At 51.5% G+C, this 24,407-nt stretch overlaps 1 protein-coding gene across 5 annotated transcripts in view; it reads right to left on the bottom strand.

The window, feature by feature from the left end:
- Positions 1-24,407, bottom strand: part of LOC116424984 (uncharacterized) — a 64,681-nt gene that overhangs the window by 17,650 nt on the left and 22,624 nt on the right. For 3 of the 5 annotated variants that reach the window (XM_031972101.2, XM_031972103.2, XM_076369460.1), the window contains 3 exons: positions 22,332-22,765; positions 19,001-19,141; positions 6,798-6,983 (listed from right to left, as the gene is read on the bottom strand). In XM_031972101.2, coding sequence (XP_031827961.2) covers positions 6,798-6,983; positions 19,001-19,141; positions 22,332-22,747 — 743 coding nt within the window. In that variant the 5' untranslated portion in view covers positions 22,748-22,765. Of the gene's footprint in view, positions 1-6,797; positions 6,984-19,000; positions 19,142-22,331; positions 22,766-24,024; positions 24,194-24,274; positions 24,293-24,407 lie in introns of those variants that run through there. The other 2 variants (XM_031972104.2, XM_031972102.2) reach the window with 2 other exon arrangements.

Raw genomic sequence — 24,407 nt, 5'->3', positions numbered from 1 at the left:
ATACCGAGGAAGACCAGAGACTCGATCGACGGAATTCCAAGCGGAATTCTCGGGGTAACGCGAAACCCCAGAGAGGCCGGACGCCGAGGAGTCGAGATAGGTCATGGTTCTCTAGAAGCATTCCTCCGGCCTTCTATCTTTGGTGGATGCCGAGGACGCGTCGCTACGCCGCTCCGTTTCTATTTTCAAGGAGGCGGCAGGGCTTTGGTCCCTGGAATTCGCGGCCGTCCGAAGCCGCGGGTTCGATTGATGCAACGTTGCATCACTGTTTTTCATCTCCCGGTTACGCGCGTGCGAAGCCAGCTCTAGGAGGAACGTGCACGCGAGTCACGCGACCTTCCGAGTGGATCCTGGCGAACGACGCGCGGACAGAGGAAGAAAGACTTAGCCGCGGAGAATCTATGTCGCTCGAGAAGAGTCGTACACGCGAGGATCAACCGACGGCTCGTCGTGACCGCGACGTAACGCGAGGTTTCGAGCGGCGACACGTTGCCCGCGGGCATGTCACCGTCCCCTCGTCTTTCGGAAATTCACCGCGTACGTCCCGGCGACACGGCTATCCGCGGGGCTCCCCGTCCAGGTGGCGGCGATGCATTCCGGTTGCACGGCGGGCGCACTGGGACGGACCGACGGACGAACGAACGAACGAGAGGTACACGGCGCACTGCGAGCCGATCGAGAGCACACGGTTCTCCGGTGATGCAGCCGACAGCACAACTGGCGGCTGTCCTACCGCACCTCTGCACATCCACCCACGCTATATCGATCGTTCCTCCTCTCCTCGGCCCCCGCGCTCCTCTCCCCGTGCCACTGTTTCTCTTTCTCGCGCCCGGCCCACCTCCCGCTTCCACGTCGCTGCCTCTCCGTCGCTCCTCCCCCGTTTCCGTCAGCGCCTCTAGTACCTAGCCAGCGTCCTCCTCGTGGTGGCGGTACTGTTAATAGTACCATTGCCGATGTGCTATTTGTACGCTGGGTACGCCGCTTCCACGACACCGCGTTGGCACCGGTACACACCGAGAGACCCCTTCAAGTTCGAGCCAGAGGGTCGCCGTTGGACCCAATTGCGTGCGCGAACGAGGCTGATCGTTGCGGTTACGGCTCCGCTCTACCGCTGACATTTTTTTTTTCACGCCTCCCTTATGCCGCGCCGGAATGCAAAGGTTACCAGTCCCTTTATAGCTTGGCTATAATCGGGCGGCGCGCGGCGATAGGGTTGCGAGCTCCGAGTCCGTGGAGACCGAAAGTTCCTTGGACGCTCCGGCTGATCGCGGACGCGTTTTACGCGCGTCTAGACGCGTATTTTAGAGCCGGTCGCTGAATAATTCCGAAGCACGAGCGAAATGTAAGAGAAGTTGCATCACCGAGGAGAGATAAGGTTCACGCTGTATATCGAATGCTACGCGATGCCTCTCGATAAGGCTTTTTTCGCAATCACTCGACTGTCCGTTTATCACTGGATACTGTCTAACGTTAAGTAACAGTCGATGCTCTTCGCTTTAATCGGGATCCGCTTTTTGTTTAATGCCTATCTGCCTGCTAATGGTATCGTAAACGTGAAATTAATATCCACGGTTTAGCAATCGCCATTGCAGTTCTTTGTCCGTCAGCCTGGCGCAAGAGGGTTGCGAAATTCTGTGTCGTTTTTCCTGATAATCGTACACGACCGTAAGGGTCCTCGACGTCCCAGATGCGGCACGTCCGAGGTAAACGGTTCTCCTCGCTATAAACCGATCAACGTACACGCTAAACGCGTACGTGCTCGGCGAGGAATCACGAGTGAATCGGAACGTCCTGTCGAACCACCGGCGACCGGCTTCTCGACGGGACTCCTTCGGCGGAAAGAAGGTTAGATCTAATGGATGTTCCCGTCAACCCGGTCAATTCGAGTCCACCAAAACTCCCCATGATTGGATCAGAGTCCCCGGCAGATAACCGACTTGGAGTTCCTCCAAAATCACCCGGAGAATCATGTTCGACTCCCGATCGACGGAGAGACAATCCCCTTTACCCCAGCATATTTAATTCCCGTTCCGACAGGCATAAAGTACGCCCGATACTTGGCGTGAACTTTCTGGGCCAATTTTTACGAGCCACAGTTCCGAAGCGTCGGGTTCGTCTGCTCCGTCGGAACTGGCATTAACTTTTAGACGCGCATCGCGAATTAGGTTAGCGCGACTGCCACAGTTCAAATACAACTTACTCGTGTCTCATGATTTATTTGATCAACCTGCATCTCGCGCGGCTCTCTCCGAACGTCAAGGATGTTTTCCATCTATCCCCATCCGAACGTGGTTCCCCGAGCTACGACTATTCCGTTTCCCTATCAATCCGCTCGAAACCGACGTCAGCGTGCTTCGGGGAACTCCGAGCGCGACACACGCTCCGCGTACAACGCGTCCTCTTAATTGCCGGTGAAATTTCGCCGAGCGGTGTAGAGAAACGGCTTTATCGCCGGAGGAAGTCAGGACCCGGGTATTATGTAACCGGCGCCGGAGTGGATAGCGATGTAACCGGCAGACTAAGGAGGACAATGGGAAAGGAAACGGCGGGATGGCCGGGCGTATACCTTTTGCGAACGCCGATCCGGAATGTTTCCCCGGCGGCCTCTCGATCCGGCTTCCAGCGCGCGCGCGACGCGCGATGAGCTCGTTCCACAGGTAATACGCAGCAGAACGCGGGATTACGTAAGCCGCTCGCGACGAAAAGGTCGCTTGCGGCTAATTGCGCGCAGATCGGTGGATAGGAGTCGATTGTCCGCGACGCTGTACGTCCGCGAGCGGTCGACAATGCCAGCCGCACGAAGCCGAGCGTCCCTTTCAACGGCGAAACGTATTATCGGATCTCCGCAGGTTTTCCAATCCCGACAAATCCGTTGACCGCCGCTCGATTCTCGGGCGAGCCATACATTTTTGCGACGATAAAGTCGGTTCGACCGTTTCCGCGGACAGAGACTTTCTCGCAAGAACGATTACGCTGCGCCGACCGAAGCAAACGAGGATTCGTTGAAACGGCATTCCTGCCAAGTTCCGCGATCGCGCGAAATCTCGCGCCCGCGGCTCGACAGCTTAGGAATTCGCGTCCGAGTATTGTTGGGAGATCGCCTGACGGCTGGCTGAGGAATGCGGACCCGATTGCTTGCTCTTCGTCCTTTCTCATCTCTGTTTTGGTAACAGTTTCACTACTCGTCGATGATTGTTTGCTGCGTTGCGAACAATACTGTGATACTAAGTTGCGAACGATTGATTTAATTACTGAAATAGCAACAGATCAGCGTAGTTTCCTTCATTTCTATTGTTTAAGCATTCGATGTATAATTTATCTTCGTATGTTGCTAGCTTTGCGTACTTTAACGCTAGGTTTACAGGCATTTACTGTACACTTCATTCTACTATTCCTAAAAGAATGCTCGTTTATTCAGATTGTGGAAACTGGAGATTCGATGGTAGGTAATTAGGGTACATGTCAGTGTGATCAATCAAAATCGGCGTGAACATTTACAAAATAATATTTCTAAAATCCAATATGCGTCAATTTAAGTAAACCTAGTGTTAAAGAGTCTTCGTCCGCAAAGGGTTAAATAATCTTCGTCCGTAAAGGGTTAAGTCATCCCCTTCAGAGGACTCTTCACGAGTCCTTAAACAGAGATTCCCGGCAGAGGGTTTCCCGCGTCCGGTAAGGGCTCTCGTCGCCGACTCGAAGGGTCGCGACCCGAATTTCTATAGAGAAGCTGCCAGTGCCGGCTTATTTTCTCTTCTCCGACAGGCATGTTCCACGCGAAACCCATCAGCAACACGAGTTGCCAGAAGTTCTGGTGCTCGCGATGGGAATCGTCGGAATGCGAGGACTCTCCGAGCGACAAGTAAGGGGTTCCGCTGTACCTGGAATCGAGGCTGTGGCTCTCGATCGCCGAATAGGTCGATACCGTGACTTCGCAACGTGCCTTCGTAACGCGCTTGATACACCTATTAAGCGCTAGCGCGACTTGCGTAAGAGGGTCAGTCGGCCTATTTAAAGATAAACGCGCGGCACCGGTTTGCATCGTTCGCACGCGTAAGAAAAATACGAACGATGCGACTGGCACGCAGGACGTTGCACTCCGAGAACGAGAGGATATCGATCGATATCACCCCTTTCTCGCACCCTCGTTCCTCGTTCTTCGTCCGTCCGCCGCCGGTTTCGTCCCGAGCGGCGAGATCTTTTTTAATTCTGCGCTGAATCTGCGACTGGCCTGTAGTAGGAGTAGGTCGATTGGCAATCGTGATCGACGATAGTGGAACGCGCGTGAACGCTCATCGCTAATGAGTCATTAGTGCCCCTTCGGGAGTTCGACGCGTTCGTCTGTTACACGCGATAAGCCTGTGAATCCGAGAGCTCCGATTCTTTGCGCGTTGCTCGCGACATTTCTGACCGACGCGTTTCCATAGGAATTCGGTCAGATTATAGAAAGCTTAGATACTATTGCTTCCTATTTTTACTGTTTTAATATCTCACGCATTGTGATTGGTGTATTATGATCTTGCTGAATCAAGTGACCTAGAGTCGTCTAGTGCCAAGTGTGGAATTTTAACCGTAGATAACTAGACTCAAGTAGTTCAGAACTAAACATTCGACTCAAACTACAAATCAACACTAGAACTACCAATTAATTATTAATTGTTAATTTAACATTAATACGATTGATATGCAATCCCTATAAAAATTGCAACGATATCCGAAACCAGTCATTTCGACTGGCACGGTGGTTCTATTGTTGAAGATAGAAGATACAAAAATAGAGAAACACGTAAAAATAACGTAGCCTTGGCAGATACTAACATCACACTTGAATTCGCAAAAGCGACGGAAGTTGGCAGACTGTTCAAACTAATGTTCGGTTATCTGGTTCTTAAACTCGAAAAGTCGATCGGCAGTTCTCGGAACAGTAGCTTCTCCTCACGCGAGACCGGCGCGAGACGAGCAACGGGAGTAAGGTTCAGCTCATCGAGGAAGCGCGCGGCGAGGAAATACGCGACGATTAGTTTCAGAGGTGAAAACGTACACTGCCGTGGTAAAACGATACGCGCGAGACGGTTTCGCGGGAGCGAGCGAGCGGGGCCGAACGGGAAACGGAGCGAGGCGGACCGAGGAAGGGAAAACGATCGGGCGACGGGCGATTCGCGGCTCGATCGAGCGACGGAACGGATTCATAAACCGATCGCGTTGTCGCGACGTGACGGCGAGGGGCACGCGCCTGCGGACGCGTAACGGTTATTCGGTTAACCGTGTCCATAGAGGACTGGACAGTCCCGAAGAACGAGTCGTAAGTAAATTGGGTAGAACGACGAAGAGAGAAAGACGGTGGAAAGGGCGGCGGGGGCCGAGGAGGGACACGGCACGTCACTTCCGGCCCATTAAGAGCAACACGGGGGGGTCTCTCTCGCTGGTGTTGCGCGCAGGGAGCTAATTATAAGAAAGACAGAGGCTCTCATTTCAAACGAGGTGTTGCGACGATCGTACGACTCGTCGATGGACCCTGCTAGCTCGTAGCGATTCGCGCCGCGAATCGAAATGTGGGGCGCATTGGGAAATTGTTGAAGTTGAAGCATTGACCATGCTTATACCGTTTTTTGGAGAACCCCACATCCTTGCAGTTATTGGTTAATTAGGGCCTGCGGCCTGCGAGTACTCCAAGTATAGACGCAGGTACTGTCGTGGCAGTTTTTTCCTTAGTTCTAATTTTGTACTGTACAGATTCTGTTATAATCACGGAGCTTCAGGAGTAAAATTTCTTTTTACTGCTATCGAAGCTGAACGTCTATTTGTAAATGAGAAGAATCGTTTGTTCTCAGTTTTAACTATTCGGTTTTCGAATCTAAACCGATCCGATTCGCATCGTACCCAATTGTAAAGGAGGAGAATAAGTGTTTCCATTGATTTCGAGCTTTCGATTTCCGGTATAATAGCTCGAGGTCAACGTAACGACGGTGTTCGACGGCAGAGGGTTAAAATGTGAAAGAGGATTGAAAAGTAGAATAGCTGACTCGACGAATTATTGTCGGGAGAAGTTGAATACGGTATTTTGTCTTCGTACGATCAAACGCGGAATCGATGAACGAAACGCTGAAGCTCTCTAAAGGAAATGCCGTGCTTTTTTCAACAGGACAAACGGCATTTCCGTTTTTTCGGAGGCTTCCTTTGTCCGCGATCGTTTCAATGCCTATCCGTCGTCGCGATCCTCTTTTTATCGGGAGACGCGACGACCATTCCGCGATTAATTCCATAAGGACTTCCGGCTAGCGACGATTCTCCGCGCAACTCTTTGTGCCCGTTAATCCCGGGGAATAATCGCGTTTGTTGCCCGGAGAGCTCGCTCGCGACCGATAGACCGGAGGATAGAGGTGGGGCAAGACAGTCGATTTGCTCGTGGACGCGCTCCGCGAGCTGGCTAGTTGCACGGAACGAAATGAGATGGAACGTAATCTGAATACGTAGCAAGACTAATCGTTAAAATGAAACGTTCAATTCGACTGCAACTTCCTAGGCTGCGGCCCATTAATTATAGCAGCGCTGCGATCGCCTCAAGTTCAATTGGAAATTAGCAGTGGCCGACGATTATGAGAGATATCATTAATTATGATTCACTGCGACCGAGCTTCAAGTTCAATTGCTAATTCGCAACAATTGGCGAGTGTAGAAGATCGTTTGTAATTCACTTAAGTGTTACAGCTGAATCGTTCTCGGCGATATGTAACCAAATTACGTATGGTCCGATACTGAAGGCCGTACGGAGACGGGATGAATAGAAATTAGAAGGTTACCTGATTTGCGTGTGGTAAGCAGGGGCCGTGTGTTCGGTGTGCGTGGTCAAGAGTTCCGCTGGAACGGCGTCCATGTCGATCGGCTGGGTCCTCGATATCGCGATGGGCTGCACCTGAAATACGCCGGGTGTTGTCGGTGAAGGTTGTGGTCCTAGCAACGACACGCGTACCATTTCCCTACCTTCGCTGTAAAACAAACACAAACGTGGCGCGTGAGAGTCGTGCGGAGATGCTCGTGGCCGTCTGCCGATAGGCTGAGTCGGGGACAGACGGGTCACTTGTTTTAGAGCTACCGGGTAGTAGACGAAATGGCCGATTTAGAATTTCTTCCTTTACAATGATTGCAAAGGTACAGACTTTGAGAAGTAATCGAAGAAACTGATTCAGTAATACTTAAATTGAAATATAAACTAATGGAAATCTTAACCCTTTGCACTCGAGAGGCGCCCTTCAGTCGCCATTTGATTTGACCAAGCGAAATGATAAATTTCGATATATTGATAAGATTCAATATTAAATTTTATATAATGTATCAACACGTGGAACATCAAATTGAAATAGTTCTGTCAATTTATGCAAGGTATTCCTTTGTGTTAGTTGCAAAAATATCATTGATATTTCATCAGAAGGTAATGAATATTTGCCGAGAAAAATATTCTCGAGTGCAAAGGGTTAATAAGTTCACGCTTTTAGCTTTTGTAAAGACATTTTCGAAAGACGGTTTAAATGCTCGGCTGTTAAAAGTTTATAAATACATGAATGTAAATGCAAGCGGAGAAAACTGATGCAGCAGTTACTGTTCGAATCGAATCATAATAGAATGTATTTTACTTAATTAACACATGTGAATCTAAGAACCGTGTAACATACATGAAACAGTACATCTTTGAAATAACTTTTATTTTGTAATTTTTCGACTTGGCTAGTGAGAGGCTCGTATAACAATCGATCCTGAGATCGGTCCATCTCATCCAGAATTATCCTACGTGGAAACGATCTGTAACTCGTCTCGAAGTTTCTTGCGAGCGCGTTAATTATCGAAGATAATGAAACGTAAAGACAGTTGCGCTCCGGCAATGGAGAACCGACCGAACGTTTCGTACCGCGAACGTGACCCTCCTCGAGCTTAAGGTGCAGATTGAATCTAACGGATTAACGGTACTAAAAAGGCTGCCAGCCCCGGGAGAAAATTGAAAATAAACGAAAGCCGCGGTTATCGTCGCGCGCGGGGCAAAAAATCCCGAAGAAAATTAAACGGGATTAAGCGGGACTTCCGCGGGATTTAGCATAATGGACGGATATCGAGCGATCGGCAACAGCCGTGAAGCCTTGGGATCGATTAACATTGCGGCCTGCACGAGAAGGCTCGATTAGCTAATGGTGATTTACCAGCCTCGACTTTTCTTCCCCTGTCGACGGCCTCTTCTAGTCGCCGACTATTTCTCCTCGGCCTCACGTGTTGCACGAATGGCTCCGTGCCAAAGGGTGCGCTGACACACGCCAATTTGCGAAATGACTCGATAACCGTATCGATACAATAACGTTGCATCGCCGGAACAGCTATCTACCGTCCGTCCACGACACAACGGTTCGAGTGCGAAAATCTGTGCGAAAATCTGTGCGAAAATCCGGCGGAAAACCAGCGGTCGCCGCTTCAAACTGAAATATTTTCACGTAAAAACATTCTAAATGACCGGCCAATTCATCCGTTTCCAAGTGGACAATCGAACGGATAAGAATGACTGATTAAAAGGAAAACAAATAAACTCGATTCCATTCTACCGACCGATAGGCTACCGCTCGAGCGGTTAATTGCTAGCAGAACGGCACGAAGTTAATAGGTGTTTCCCGGTGTGTGTTCTGTTTAGCTTCGATTGGTCACGCGTTACCGTATTGACGAGCCGCAAATTAGAATTGAAAGCGAGATAAAAACTAACCAATTAGACCTGCGTTCCTCAGGCCAACCATCGAGTCGGTGCAGGTACGATAGACGATCCGCACTCGCGGAGAAGCAATTACGCGCGGTGGATCCGACGATTCGACGCGAAAAGCGAGTGTTGTTCGCGTGAGAGCACTTGGGTGGGACCTCTGTCCTTTACCGGGTTGTAAATCGTGTTAACGAGAGAACAGAAAGACGAGGAGGGGCGGCGAGAGAGGGGAGGCCGGCTCTGTTTGTCAGGGAAAAAGCCGTGCGCTACGCAGCCAGCGACGAGAGAGGCGACCTTGCGGAACGATAAAACGGAGAATTTGCCTCGAGACAGATTGTCACCCTATTCGCCGGATAGTTTTTTGCCGCCACCGCCCCGCGGTGGAAACGGTGACCCTCTTACGTTCGAGGGTCACCCCTACGGATCTGCGGCGTAAGCGTTTAATCGATATTTTTCGACGCGGGAGCTTCGCGCGGCGGATTGTAACGCACGAACCGTCGAGTTTCGGGGAACTACGCCTCCCTTCTCGTTCCTCCTGTCGTCGAAACTTTCAACCCTTCAGCGGCGAGCCCTTGCTCGATCGAACGCGCGCACGACGGAGAAGCGACAGCGGGAATATCGAATCAACCGCGCTGGTTCGCGACTGAAATTTTAATGCGCGACGCGATTCGGCTCGGTCCGCTCATCGATTTCTTCTTGCGACGGCTAATTGGAAACGTTTCCTCTTACGATTAATTAAGATAACCGCTATTCCTATCTAATTCCCACCGCTGCCACAGTTCGACGATATTCCGCTTGTTCGAGTTTCTCTGTCGCGCGGGGAACGCTTAACGCAAGCTCTCGGTTGCACGGTACGTTCGTGACAAAAGAAATAGACAGACGGGAAACAGGTAGGCGGGTCATTAGCACGCAACAAGAATCGCGGAATTTGTTGCGTTCGCTTGTCGAAGCGAGCTTCGGTTAGCAACCTTTTCCAATTTGCGCGCGATCCTCCTCTTCCGTTGGCCACCGCGCTCTTCTAAGCAAGACCTACCGCGTGCACGCGAAGCTCGAGCAGTGCTAATAGATTTCGCGTCGATGCGCGAATTAATTGCGAGGAGATAACCTGTTTGACTTCCGACTTCTAATCGAAAACCATCGAAGCTCCGGAGGCTGTAGTAACCGTTCAACTTTATCCGTCGTTCGATTTGCTTTTGCGAGATCCACGTCGCTACTTTCGTATACCCAGCAGCGTTTGAAACGCGATTCCGGCGAAACGATATCGTTCACCGCTGGAAATCCGTCGCAATTCCGTTCGTTCCCGTTCACGCTTCGTTTCGACGGTTGTTCGTCGGTGTACCAGTTTTCAGATTTCCGACTGCCAGAGACTGCACGCCATGTTACATTATTATCGCGACGACACAGTCGACTCCGTTCCGTTTTTCCTCTCGAAACGCAGCGCGTTTCGCCGGTGAATTCCGTGTTCCGAAACGAAACGCCGTGAAAATGGAAAGGCGACGCGCCGCGCGGAGCAAGCCCGCGCTTTCTTTCGATCGATCCTTCTTCTCCGACTTTCGTTCCAGCGAGAACGCGAAAAAAAGGGAGAGGAGGCGACGGCGCGCGGCGGGAAGGCAGTTTCACGCAACGAGAACGAAAGAAACCGAAAGGGTAGAGAAACGAAGCCTGGGTCTGGCTCGAAACCGGTTCCGCCGTGCCACGGTCACGCGACTTTTCATCCCGATGCAGCCGGTTACGAGAAGGAATCGATCCTGCGAGGATAATGCACGGGTATTACGCTTGTTCGGCTCCGGAGAAATCGAGAGACGCGCACACGTGCCGCGCGAATCACGGGGAACCGCATTGCGAGGACTTCTTTCGAGCACGCGTTACGTCTCCATCGAGTCGGCTAGCTCGACGCGAGTCTACGAAGCCTGACAGACGATAGAACAAGCTCGCAATGGCTACCGTGAAGCTGAACGTCGCGTGGAAAGGTTACGAAGCATTGTTGAATTTTGTAAGCACGCTGGACGATCGTTGTGCAAACAACCGGGACGTTGAATTTTTTAAACGCGTCCCAAGAATAAGGATCCACAGCGATTCTGCTACTCGAAAAGCGGCGGTAATAAAGGGCCAGAGGGCTGAGGGTCGCGTACAGCGTCTCCGCTGCCTTGATAACGCGAGTAAACTGGGGCAAGCCCAATTTATTCGCGAGTCAAGCTCGGACAACGTGGTTCTGGGAGCCTGAACATTCGCGACGTTCGTCAAAGGAGTAGCAGTCCCGGCCGCGAGCAGTTTCCAAGGATTTCTGAGACCCTTTCACGGCGGCGGTGGGAGGGCTGGGAGAGCTGATGGAAGCGCGGTCTCGAGCGGTGACCAAAGATGGCCAAAAGGGTCAGCAACAGTGACCGATGGCCATCGGAGCGGTCGGAGGTGATGGAGTCCTACGGATCCTTTCAGATCGCAGTTTCGTGGAATAAGGACTTTTTCTTGTTACAGTTCCCTGTATACCGTGCGAAAATAAAGTATCATTGCCTTTTCTTGTACTGTCGCGACGATGCTGCTAAAAGAGTCGCTCGGAAGACAATGCGGTTAAGTTCAGAAAAGAAACATTGAGAAAATTCATGTTTCGGCTTTTGAAATGATTATACGACATATTTGGAAGCTACAAAGAGAAGGACTGGCCTAGAATGAACTATCGACGAGTAAATCCTTGAATGACTAAAGAGAATATTATTTTTTCCATTGAAATTTAGAGAAATCAGACTGAGTTGGCTTGCGAGCGATTAAGATCTAAGAATTCAGTATTGTTTCACGATTTCAGTGGCAATCTGGAATTCTTTTTTCCGTTTCGAAATACCCTCGACGCGACGCCGACGCCGCGCACATAGCTTCTCGCACACCCTGTACAGAGCGAATGTTTACGAGAGTTCTCGGAGCGTCTCCGCCTGCCACGCTCTGCCCTCCCGTTTCCAAACACCCACGTTCGAGGTCTTTTGCCACGGTAGCGCGTGGTCTGACGTCATCGGCCAGTTAAACACCTACTTGTACGATTTAAACTTTAGACCTTGAATCGGTGATATCATCCCGAAACGTTCCCTCGCAAACGCGCGCTCGCGCGTGCGAACATTCTTCTCTCCTCGAGACGCCGAGCGCATAATTTGCGGAAGCCGAGACCATCCACGCGACAACGTAACCGAGAAAATTGTTGATGAGTCACGCGAGGGGCCGAGAAAAATGCTACGTGAAATTTTAATCGTCCGCCGCACGAGCGGGAAATAATGATCCTCGGGGTTAAACGCACCCATCGTTACATTTGTATTCTTATTAACGAATACGGTTGTTTTCTAGTCGCAGTACGCTACCGTTACACTATCGATTATTATACTTCACAGACGTACACACGGAATGTACCTAGAATGTTTCGCTTTTCTTCGATAAATCGTTAACAGAGAGTATCCGTGTAAATTATAACTGACGAATCATAGGGTAAAGGGTTAAACTCTCGCTTAAGAAAGTGTAACACGGGGAATAATAGCCGCATGGGGTTAACCTATTTCCAGCGAAGATCGCGTTCCACGGCGACGCGATAGCCGAGAGAAAATCGCATTGATCAGCGGAGGAATAAAGGGCGGGCGAACGTGGTGAGTACGTGGGCGCCATTGCGTCTGTAACCCCGCGAGGTCGACCTCGCTACACTCGATGCGAACGGGAACGGTCAGTGGTATCGAGAATCTACCTACAATCCGCACGGAATATTCAATGCTGTCCTGGTCACGCTTGCCATTTCTTAACGCGCTGGATGCCGCGCCGGTCACGGATGTGTCTGCCAGCGAATTTTCTGCCCCGACGTCGGCCGTCCGCCATTTTATCCATTCATGGGACACGCTGCGTCGGGTACGAGCTTATCCGCGGGATTCTTATTTTATTTACAACCGTCCGAAGCTTTCAGCGTTAGCTTCACGGACATTTGTCGTACGGTTTATCCTATTCTGCCCGGCGAGAAGATAACGTTTAGAAAATTCGGTGCGCGTCCGATGGATTTGCGTCGATAAAAAAACGATTCGCTCGATTACCGAGCAAAAGGCGAGCGAGAGACCGCGCGGACAATCGCGGGAGCGCGAATCGCTCGGAATAATCTTCTCGATGGACGTCGGTAGCTTGTTATCTATTATCCGTTGCACGCGGTACAAGCGATCGACGCGGCGGCTCCGCGTTTCCGATTCCGAAGCGGCACGCCTGTTTCGTTTCTGGCTCGGTGTATTTTTAACTTCTCACGATATAGCGTATCCGATCGGTTCCACCGCGACGAGGGGTACGCGATCCGGCCTAATGGGACTGCCGCGACTTTAGGTATCGCGACGCAGACGCCCACGCGGGTGTCGTCAATTCGTGCTCATCGTCGCGTGGAATTTATCGCTGGGTACCCGGAGTAGGCTCCTCTCGGCTCGTGTGCTTTGTCGAAAGGAGACGGATAACCAGCTGAATCTACCGAAGCCATCCCTTAACGCTAGAACTACCAGATGGGTCGAGTCGACGCATTCCATTCTTCTTTCCCAATGATCAAAAAGATATCGTGCCTCTCCGCGGATTTAGTAATACTCAGAGCGAACCGTAAGTCAATTAAAATCTCATTAGCTGCATTCTTAGAGCTCCGAAATTTAGAAATGTCGATTCGACTGCTCGGTAGTTGTAGCGTTAAATCGCGTTAGGTCTATTTGTTCAACTCTCTATAACAGTGAACTGAACGTTGCACAGGTGTTTTCAAGTAAACTTCTTATACGTATGACTTAACAGATGTATTTCTGTCTGCGAGGTATCAATATCTATGATGCAAGAGTTTTCCCACTCGACTTCGGTCTACAATTTTCATAGGAAAGCTTCTCGTTCGAGTCCCTTCTGTAGGACAGTAGAGAACCAAGTCGTGCGCGATTGTCTCCGGTAGCTGTTCAGTCCACTGAGTCACGTACCGTCCAGTCGAAATGGAAGGGTTCGTTTGGAGGATAGTATACGACGCGTCGAAACGATGTCCGTCGTTGGAGCAAGTCCCCAACGACGCTCGAGGAGCACGGGAATCCGTCGGAGACTACGTCGCGACAAATCCAAATCTCCTAGGGGCGTGGTTCGCCGGGCAACCCCGATTTTTTCGGATCCCTGTCTGGCCGGGGTATCGATCAAACGGTAAGAGGCGCGTCGGACGGTCGAAAAACTGCGTGTCTTTCGATGTTTAACGCGGTGATACGCGTTAGACACGCCGGTCACGCATCGCCGGCTCTCTCGTTCAACTTCCATATCACGCTTCAATTTACACGGTTACGAAAGCGCGGCCGAACAAACGCGCCGCGAAGAAACCGTTCGATTGTTATACAACTTCTGGCGCGGTGATTTCTTTTTCCTTTTTCTCCTTCGCCCGCCGACAGCGTTACGAAATCTTCGGGACCCGATTCGTTCGCGCTTCCCGCGTCCATGGGAGACCACGGTGAAACTTCGTTTTTCGTGCTCGAGACGACTCTCGGCGGCAAAAAGGAGCGCTGGTTTGCGCGTTTTTGCGAAGAAGCTGCGCGCGACCAATCGATTGAATTGTCTGAGACGAAGACACGACAGGTTCGACCGCTTCTAGCTGATTTTTTGGTCGATCAACGGTACACCGGAGTAAACTAGCTTTCATTGATGTTGCGGCCGCATCGTGCCCGACTCGATCGCCGTCTTCCCACAGCATTATGCTCGGCGAGAGAACCGGGAGATGGGTATCAGACGTTTCGCAAGGATTTCACGGCGAAGGAATGCTCGATGGAGCGAGAGTCGCGCGAGAGATACGCGGATAAAGCGCGCGGACGGCGTTAGAAAAATAACGATAGCTCGCCGAGGTAAGATAACAGTATTATCTTTCGCGCGACACCGATTCGACTGTATTTCAATCGGCGATAAGCATTCGAGAGCTGCTCGGTTTGCGAGGCACGGCTTCTTTGGAAAGCCAGCTTTCCAGCGGGACCTTCGCCGCTGAATCGATCCGATCGATGCAACGGAACGATTTCTCGGGGAAATCGATGCGAACCGAACGTGCAATAATATGTCCGTTCGCTTCGCGGATAGGTCAAAGGTACGCCACGGTTTTATCCGCGGAACGCGGCCGTTTCGAAAAAGTGCTCGTTAAAATCGTAAAGTATCTCGTTGCATAACTGTTCGGTCCAGAGCGCGGAGTTTTCAGGTAACGCGAGTGGTTCGCGAGTAATTCGAAACACGTTCGACTGCGATCTCCGGGCGGAATGAAAATTTCTCCGGTAATTGGTCCTCCATTGATCGAATGAAATATCTCTCCGGTGTAATCAAGATCGCGGATGGGAGAACGCTGGAAACGCGTTGACCGTGTTGCGCGTCGATCTCGCGAATGCAAGGTTAATACGGAAATCGTTTCTCGGAACGGCGTTGCATTTGAATTGCACTCGACCCGGCGCGAGCACCGGTTCGAGCGTGCAGAGGCGAGGCGAGGCGACGATTCGAACGCGCGAAAGACGAGGGAATCGATGGGTTAACGCGAGGAACAACGTTTTGTTACCTGGTCCCCGCGAGCGGAGGGTTAGCGATGGCTCTACAGGGGAAAAAAGAGAATCCGCGGGTTCGGAAGAAAGGGTCTGTAGTGTGTCAAGATGGCTCGTCGCCATGGTAACTGGTCGGAGGAACGTGTATTCCGGGTCGGGTCTCTTTTGCATTTCCCCTACCTCCCCTAACTGCGACACGTTTCTCGCACCGCTCCCCTTTTTATTAGGTTAACTCGGTTCCCCGGCGTTCCTGGCTCGCGAAAACACCGACTATACTCTATTTTCCAGAAGAACGTTAGCTGCTCACCCCACCCCGATCGTTCCGGGGTCGCAACATTCGGAGTGGGGGTAGGACGCGACTGTATTCCGTTCGCCCAGGTGCCACAGGTCTCTTTCGAAAAACAATCGTGCATCGATTTGCAACAATCGGAGTAACGTTCGTCTCGAAAAGAAACTGTAGTCTTAGAGTGGTACTTTCGAGCCGAACATTGCAAGTGAGAGGAACTCAAGTAGAATCTCCGAACGTCTCGTGAAGACGAATTACAAAGAACCTATTCTACAAAGCAGCAGTTGTTTCCAAGTAAAAACCTTGGACGAAGCTTCTCAATAAAAATCTGTGCCTTCCGTAGAGCAGTAGTCTCAAACTGAAAACTGCGCAATTCAGAGGCACCGACTTCAACCAAAACTACTCTCGAATAAACGAACTCAAAAAGCACCTACAAATCCTTCGCAAAGTACTTTCAAAGTAAACGTAACCCAGTTAAAAATTCTCAACACTAGCCCACTGGCTCCGAATGACCCATTTTGGTCTCTTTCGCAATAATAAAAAAGACACAGATTCTCCCAGAAATTACCAAAGAAACTCAGATAAATCCAAACCAGAAACGCGCAAGTTGAAAACGCAATAAATATATTTCTCCCTTCGTAACATAATGCAGAGCAATCAATTGTACTCGTTCTTGCTAACAGCTTCCACGGAGCGACAGTTTCGAAATCGTTTGAAGCCGAGCACACGATCGTACTTAGCAACGGTCCACCCGCGCGATCTCCGCTCCGAATCAGCGTGCCTCGACGAGACCACTAGCCGGGCTGTTTACGAGCGTCCGAGCGGAGCGGAGTCGAGCTGAATGGGACTGGACTTGGCGGACCTACCTGACAGACGAGAATCCGTCAGCTCCCCGTGGCCGCGGCTCGGGAACAACGACAGGCTCCCCTGGCTACACCTGGCATGCACCGGTCCGCACCCTCGAGACACCGATCTAGCTCGATCCGCGGCGATCACTGTGCGCAACCGACAGACACGAACGTGGACGTTTCGCGGGAACACTCGCGGCGAGGCTGTTGACCGATGCCCGGGCACGACACCGACTAAACTTCGCGTCTCCGGCGGAGCACGGTGTATATACGAGCCGCGGAATCGATCGTAAATCCTCGGCACCACGCCTGCGTTCGCACAGACTTCCCTCGCTCCGCCCGGTCTCCCTCGGCACTGGCCAGGGGAACCCCGGCGTCGCGAGAGGAAACCGCGACGCAGTCGTCCTCTCTCGGGGGACAACGGAAACGGGCCGACGCGCGCGTGTATCGAGGCTGCAAAGGATGCGCGTGTCGCCGCGGCCGTTTTTTCGTTTTATTCCGCTCGTTCTGCAGCTAGCAGCGGACGTTGGAAAATAAACGAAGAACCGTTAGGTGTCTTTACTGCTTTCCGGTTTACTCGTTTCCCGCGGGACGCATGAGAATATGAAATTTTGCGCGATCATCGGGAACGTTCAGACGAGGGTTGTCGGAGAGACGTGTATGATTATTGCTTGTAGGTTTATCATTTTTTCAGTGTAGATGAGGTGTGCGTGGAAGTGTTAGCCCTTTGAAGGTCTTAGTTGCTTGAGGGTCGACTGCCAGTCGCTAGGTGATTGGATACAGGAGGATAATAGACTTTGGTAGTTACCGTTAAGTGAAACTTTGAAAGAAAATAGCTTTCCCTGATTTATGTGCGATTTCTTGGTAAATTCATTTTAGAGAATCTTGTCTGATTAGGAAGTATAGAATGTTTCAAATGAACAACTTTCGAGTGCAGAGGGTTAACTGAGTCCCAAGCGGCGCGATGGCGGTTACGCTGCCTAAAAGTGGAAGTCTATCGGTTCGTAGAATCAGATGAAGCTTATTTGTCTTTCCTTTTAATTATGCATTCTCGTTTTTGCGATTGCCCGCTTAGAACTGGAAAAATGTAGAAATGTTTAGTTTCTGAGTTGAAACGAAAGGAGCGCGGTCGCGCTGTTCGTGGGACTGAAACGGTCAAACGATCGTTTATCGATGAGTAAACGCGATCGTTATTCGTGTCGTCCTTGCGTCGATGTTGCAGCACGCATGTCTTATTCCCGGTTTCTTCTTATCTTTTCCCAGGCGGCTCGCGGCAACGAGTGCGCGTTGTTATTATTATTGCCGCTGTTATACATGGCACTTGGAGGCACGTTGTAACCGGACATACCGCGAGGCACACGCGCCGCAAATTCATATTCATCGACGTGCAAATTCCTCGAATGACATCACGCGTTATCTCTATTTTAAACCTTTCCGAGAATGATGTCAATATCGCCACCTTTTATGTCGGTGTGCCACTTTTCGGTTTCGAGCGGAATTCTCCGCGACGCGAGCGTGCTTGGAGCGTGCGTGTGCCGCCGCCGCCTCGCGTGTACGCAAATGCGAAATTTATTCGGAAGAAAGGGTACGGAGGAAAGCAGAAGAATTACCCGGGCAACGAGTTGTTTTCCAGGTCAATGAAACGTGGTCCTGTTCGCGATGCTCGTTGCCGAAAACCGGCGTTGAACGTTCCAGCGTCGCCGATTAAAGAAATTGGCCGCGATAACGATCGCATTAGACGACAAACGGAAGCTTATTAAACGGTTCGCGCGCGTGGGCGCGAGCATCCGGAATTGGCACGCCGGTGACATCTGATTTCAATCTCAACGTTCATGATCTGGAAAGCTTTATAGTCGGTTAACACGTTGACTGGCACGAAAAACATGAGCGTTTCGCGTATCACTTACATCCTTGTGACAAAGATAAATAAGAATTATTAATTATTCGCTACCACGATTCTTACGTTACAATATTATCTACTTATTCACGTTATCGAATATTTTTACTCGACGTCTCAGTTATCTTACGAATTATAATTGTTTCCAAATTATTTCAAAGTCCGGTCACCGATCACCGTGGCAGTCAACGTGTTAATGAAACCAGTAGAAGGAAGAATACGAGGTTGAACGTCGTCATCCCTTAATTCTACTCGACGGTAACAGGGAAAAGCGGAATTCATTTAAAACTCGACACTCGCTCTGTTTCAGCGGCAGGTCAAACGGCACAAATGAACGAGATACTTTTACCTGTATATTCAAAGCTAAGGTTGCCGCGAATCAAGCCAACGGTACCTGAAGCAGAAGGGGATCTTTTAGGGGACTGAACCCGCAAGAGTCCTCAGGTCTAGGACCTTTTTCGGCATTTCAAAGGCGGAATTGTTCTAAACAGTAAAGTAACACTCTGGAGGGGACTACTTTGTCCCGGATCCGTCGAGCTTTCTCTTTTCTATAACAATGATACCCTTTGTTTCGGCCGTAGGACCCGAATCCTTCCTCACGTTCTCGTTGGGATTATGGACTAAAGACGTCATTATCCGTAGCTACAATTGGTATTGTACAGAGGTTGACGCGGTAGGATTCCACGCGCGCTGATCAACAATCGAGGGTAGAAAAAGCTGTCTACTTACTCGGTATCGGGTACAGGTACGATCATAGAGGGTACGAGTCCGTTGTGGTCCAGAAAGCGATTGGTTTCCGGTTCTTCTTGAACAGGTGTCTCGTATACCAGAGTTTCTACCATCGATCCCTTGCTCGAACCGAAGGAAACTCTGCGGAATGAGAAGAACATGTTATCCCGAGGGATGCACTCGTATCTTCCGTAGGATCGAGTCGGTTCAACGTATTCTCGCGGATAGGTTCCGACTGCGTTCTACAGAGCAGCCGTGCATGTAAGCGTATACGTACGATGGACATCGATTTGGCAACAAAAGAAAAGCGTATAGGCAGCCGCGCGGTAAGCCGAAAAAATAGTTGTCGTAAACCTCAATTTCCTATCGCGTGACAGCGCTCGAAGCGAGTGAATCGGACACTCGGTAACCGCATGCAGCGGGCGGTCCGGTATCAAAATCGAAATCCCGCGATCGAGGGATCCGGTTACGCCGATCAAGCACCGAGTATCGAGATTAAAGCTGCGAGTCTGGATTCTGTACGCCTATTTTACGCGACGCGCAGCCAGCCACGGTAGCATCGACCTTTCTAACTGTCCCCGGCAGAAATCATTTTTTCCCTGGATCACCGACGGATAATCGATATTCGATCGTTACGTCAGGACTAGTTCTACGATCCCGTAGGAATTAACATACGAATGAATTCGCGCGCGCGTTGGAATAAGAGTTGCAAGAGACATTTTAACGGGTACGATCTGGTCGCTGGGAAAAACTAGTCGCGCGACTCGATAACTTTAGGTTTAAAAACGATCGCTTTATATTTCATGTTGGTTCCAGCGGTCGACGGAGAACTTATGGTGCGCCTGAGCAGCATTAGGCTCCGGTGGTTGATCAATATTCCCCGGTCGCGACGAGTTTCCTTCTTTCTCTCGCGGGCCGGGGTTCTGATCCAGACTAGAGTGGATCGTCGGCGCGGTGCTGCCACGTGGCGGGAAGATCATTCAACGGCGCTGCACCGTTTCAAGGGTAACACACCGATACGTCACGGAGGAGATGCATCGCGGCTCACGTGGCTCCGTTATCGCGAGCTTCCGTGTAAGTACCGCGATCCAGGGAAAATACGAACGCCTCCGTGATAACGGAACCACTTGATTCACCGAAGTACAACTTATTGTTTACTACGAAAGAATATATATACAATCTACTTGTGCGATGGTCTGCGTTTAAAAGAAAACTTCGAAGGTCCGATACACGTACGCCGTAGTCGCGATAAGTAGAATAGGTAAACAACGAACAGACGTATTATGACATTCGTATCTCCAAGTGAATATTCATGTCCGCTTTCTTTGTAAACCGCAGCCTCGAGTGACATTTTTTTATTCCACGGAATCGATTCGCCGGTGCAGGTAGAACCGAGCCGGTGTTTCGATTGTTCGGACATTCTGTCGTACAACAAAGAGCATTGTATCCTCCCGAAATTGATCGTAAATATTCCAACGACTGTGTACACACTGTACACACCGTCGTATCCCTTTGTTTGACACAGGCGACCCCTCTCTGCTTGCGCCCGATCTATGTCACCGTTTCAAACCGTTGCCGATGACGTAACTATAATTCGCAACCATCTGCCCACGCGTCGCTCTCTCGTTCTCTTCCTCCGAAACGCGCAAATTTATTCGCTCCGAAAGCACTTCCTAACGCGCCGTGACTCACGCAAAAACGACAAAATGGAAACTGTTGCACGAGGAAATTGCGCAAATCTGGGAGGCTCTCGCCGAGACGTCGCTCTCAGCTTTCACCCGGCCGAAGGAACGGCGTCAAACGCCTTTAACCCTTTCCCTTTAAACCGAAACCACCGAGCAATCGAACCGACTCGAATTTTTAAACCTCTCGCGCTCACGAGAAGCGACTCTCGGACATCTCTTGATTGAATACGAACAAAATTCAGTTTGAAATCTAATATTAAGCTTCGCTCCTTAATTTCGCGTACGTTTACTCGATTGGTTAGCTTCGAAGAATGTCGTTTGTATCGTTCAGGAGAAAATGCTGAATATTTCCGGGGGAAAAGTTTCGAGTGCAGGGGATTAACAAGGAATTCCAAGAGCGCACGCAGGTATCGTAAAGTAAGCGGCTTAAGGAAGAAAAATTCGATTCGAGAGCGTATAAAAAATATTCTCTCCGCGCGACCTTCAAGATAAGCTTCATGCTTCAAGTATTCCGTGAAAGTTGCACCGTAAAATTTCCCCGGGTCGCAGCTTTGCGCGCGAGCGACGCGTCCCGCGTCCTGAAAACGATGTTTATTAAAGTGCGCGTGTAATCGACAAAGAATTCGAACTCGTAACTCCGGCCGCAAGGACAAAAGGCTGTATAGGTTGGGCTTTGTTCGAGCACGGTTCACAAGACGTTCGCATGACCGTGACCTAGCCAACATGTAAATGTCACGGGAGTTTCAGTGGGATGCGCCGGGCGAAAGACGGGGCTCGCAAACCGGTATATACGCTATGACATCCTCCGCCGCCGTCCGAGGCTTCGATCGTGTCCGCTTTGTAAAGCAACGTCCGATGAAATATATTAACGCGCGCGCGGCGGATCGTGTCCCTCCGGCTTTCTTCGTCCGTGCCGGTAGCGTTGGCGTGCGGGGCACACCGAAAGCCGCCGTCGATTACAATTCGCTCGCGCCCCGTCAATCCCCATCGACCTTAACGCCGACGAAAATAAAAGGAAGAAAGGAGAAAACGAAGCCGCCGAGCCGGAGCGCCGGATTCAAAAAAAGACACGACCGGCCGACGTTTATCGAGTCGCGGGATAATTTTAACCCGAGCAACGGTTCCAAACGTTCGCACCTTGACAGTGAACGACTCGCTCCGGTTTTCCTCGGCGCGGTCGCATCGACGTAAACGCGCGTTCCTGCCATTCCGCGTGCTCTTGCGCCCCTGCCAGCGGCACGGTCCCCGTCCAAGTCGCGCCCGTCACGCGGAAGCGCGTATTTTCTCGATACCGGTCGAGAGGAAGTCGTATCGCGCTGGCCGGGGAGAAAAAATAGCGAAAAACGCGCGCGCGGTCGTTTATCTCGGACGACGTCGCCGATAAAACGGGACGAGGATTATCGATGATTTCCCAAGTTCGAGGTAAACTGCGGGACGATCGATGCTGATCCGTCGGAGAGAGACAGAGAAGAGAGAGAGAGAGAGGGAGAAAGAGTTTAATCGGTCGCGCGAGTTTGATACACCCAGGGTAGAAGGTTAAAGACCCAGCGAACCGAATTAGAAAGGTGGTCTCGGGTGACCCCCTGAACTCGGTTACCTCGGCGCTCCGTTAGCGTGCTTCCCGGCGAACCGGCGCGTTTCCTCACCTTTTCAGACTAGTGTGCTTCGCCCCGTTGAAGATTTTGTTCTTCCGATCGCTGCCGACCGTGCTGGCGTCGCTGTTGATGCTGTACAGGCTGTCGTCTTTGGTGACCTTCGAGGTATGCAGCGTCGACTTCTTGACCACGGTGCCGTTGTGCTTCGGGCTCTCGTTCGACGGAAGCCCGTGTTGCTCGGGCTGCCGGTGGTGTTGCTCGCCGGCGACGTTCTCCTCGATCTTGGTCGGGACGATCATGGTTTTGACCGTGTCCGCGCGACTCCTCGGGGAAACGACGATGCCCGACTTGGTGGCAAGGTGAGCGCGTTCTCTCGGGCTCTTCTGCAGCTTACCAGCGCGATGGTTGGCCTGATTCGTGTCTCCCGGTGGCGGCTTGTCGTCCGTGGGCAGCATGTACGACAACATCGTCCTGCCTCCGTTCACCTGCGAGCAAACAAACCAACGAGACCGAACTCAGACCGGAAACGGGAAACAGAGGAGATCGCTGCGGGGCCACCGCGGCGCAACATCGACTCGGCGCTGCGCGGCGCGACGGAGAAATCGATGCGCCTGGTTGATCGGTCTGGGCCATCCATCCTTTTGCTCGTCCGGTCTCGCCGAGCCGAGTCGAGCGGGAAAGAGGTCGCGCTTGAATTACCAATTGGAACTAATTACACCGAGCGTCGTGAGTTAATATCTGTTAACGCTTCAACGATCTCCGTGAAACGCTTTCTTTCCCGTGGACGACCGGCAACGCGTCGCGCCGCGTCCCCTTCCGTGCATCCACGCCCGGCTGTAAATCGAAAAACCCGTGAACGAGGGAACCTGTCTCGACGGTCGGTACACTCCGTTCGAGCTGCACGCTTTTCGGTAGGGGGGAAAAAAGAACGTTTCGGATCGAACGGGGAAGATCGAGAGAGGAATCCCGGGAGTTGCAACGGGAATCCAAGACGTTGGGATCACGGCTGACCACAGTGGATCGCGTTCGCGCTCAAAGGATGCGCCCAGGAAGATACCAGCGCGGCGCGGTGTGGCGCGGCACCGCGAAAGCCGCTCGAGAAGCGGATCGTGACTCACGGACCGTCTCCCAGCAGCGATTCTCCGTATCCCGTTTTTTACCGGGGCATTTTACGCCGCCACGAGAATTCCCTCGATCGAGATCGAGCGCGATGGAAGCGGACTCGGTCCTAGAGCTCGATACCCGCGCGCGCGATCGTAATCTTTTCGCGTTGAAATATTCAAAACGGCGCGGCGGCACAGCTGGCCGAGACTTTGCGGATAAAAAATTAAGAAAGCGACTCTAGGTACAGTTCGATTGACCGTCGAAAGCCGGATATTTTCGACGAGTGCGCAGGTGTGCACCTTCTGGCTGCGATCCATCCGGATCAGCAGCGATTATTTTAGACAGAATTCGAGATCCGACGAGTACGGTTGTCTGTCGCGGGAAGTGACAAGTTTAACGAGTCGTCCCGTTGAACGCGAACTCTGCCACCGAGAGTCGAGGGAGAGCTGCATGGGAGAGCTGGAAGAGCTGCGTCGAGCAACGAGTGTCTCGCGGTGTTAATCACTTAAACTTGCCGAGTATATTACTAGTGGTCGATTACTTCAGCTGTGACTTCGACGCGAACGTTTCCATTCTAAAACGGAAACGTGTGTCTCTATGCTTCGCTCTCGCGCGACTCCGTTGCAGATGTACCCTTTACCTTCGACTCGCGCGGTCGTGTTCCGGCGGAAAAGAGAAGCAGGCCGGTTTCTCGGGTCGCGTCGCGTCGCGTCGCCAGGGCGGAGAGAATCGAAAGGAAGGATCGAACGCGGAAGAAACGCGAGCGGCGGGCACGCTCGTCGGGAGAACGGTTCGCCGCAACTGGCCGGGCGGAGAGCGTCGCGTCGCGGTCTCGCCGCGACGCAAAACCGACCAAAGGTTAGAGGAATGGCGGCCTCGGACGCTTATACCTATGTCTACTCCACTGTGCTCCGAAGTTCGCTGCTCGACTCAACTGAAACTCTCTGCTCGCGCCCCGTCCCGACTCGACCCGATCCGTCTCGCGGTTCGATCGAGCCGGGCGGCGATGCAATAGACGCTTTC

Source organism: Nomia melanderi, chromosome 7 (genome assembly GCF_051020985.1).
Source record: "Nomia melanderi isolate GNS246 chromosome 7, iyNomMela1, whole genome shotgun sequence".
Classification (NCBI taxonomy): Eukaryota; Metazoa; Arthropoda; class Insecta; order Hymenoptera; family Halictidae; genus Nomia; species Nomia melanderi.
The sequence above is the reverse complement of the archived record's forward strand: the minus strand, read 5'-3'. Positions and strand labels throughout refer to the sequence as shown.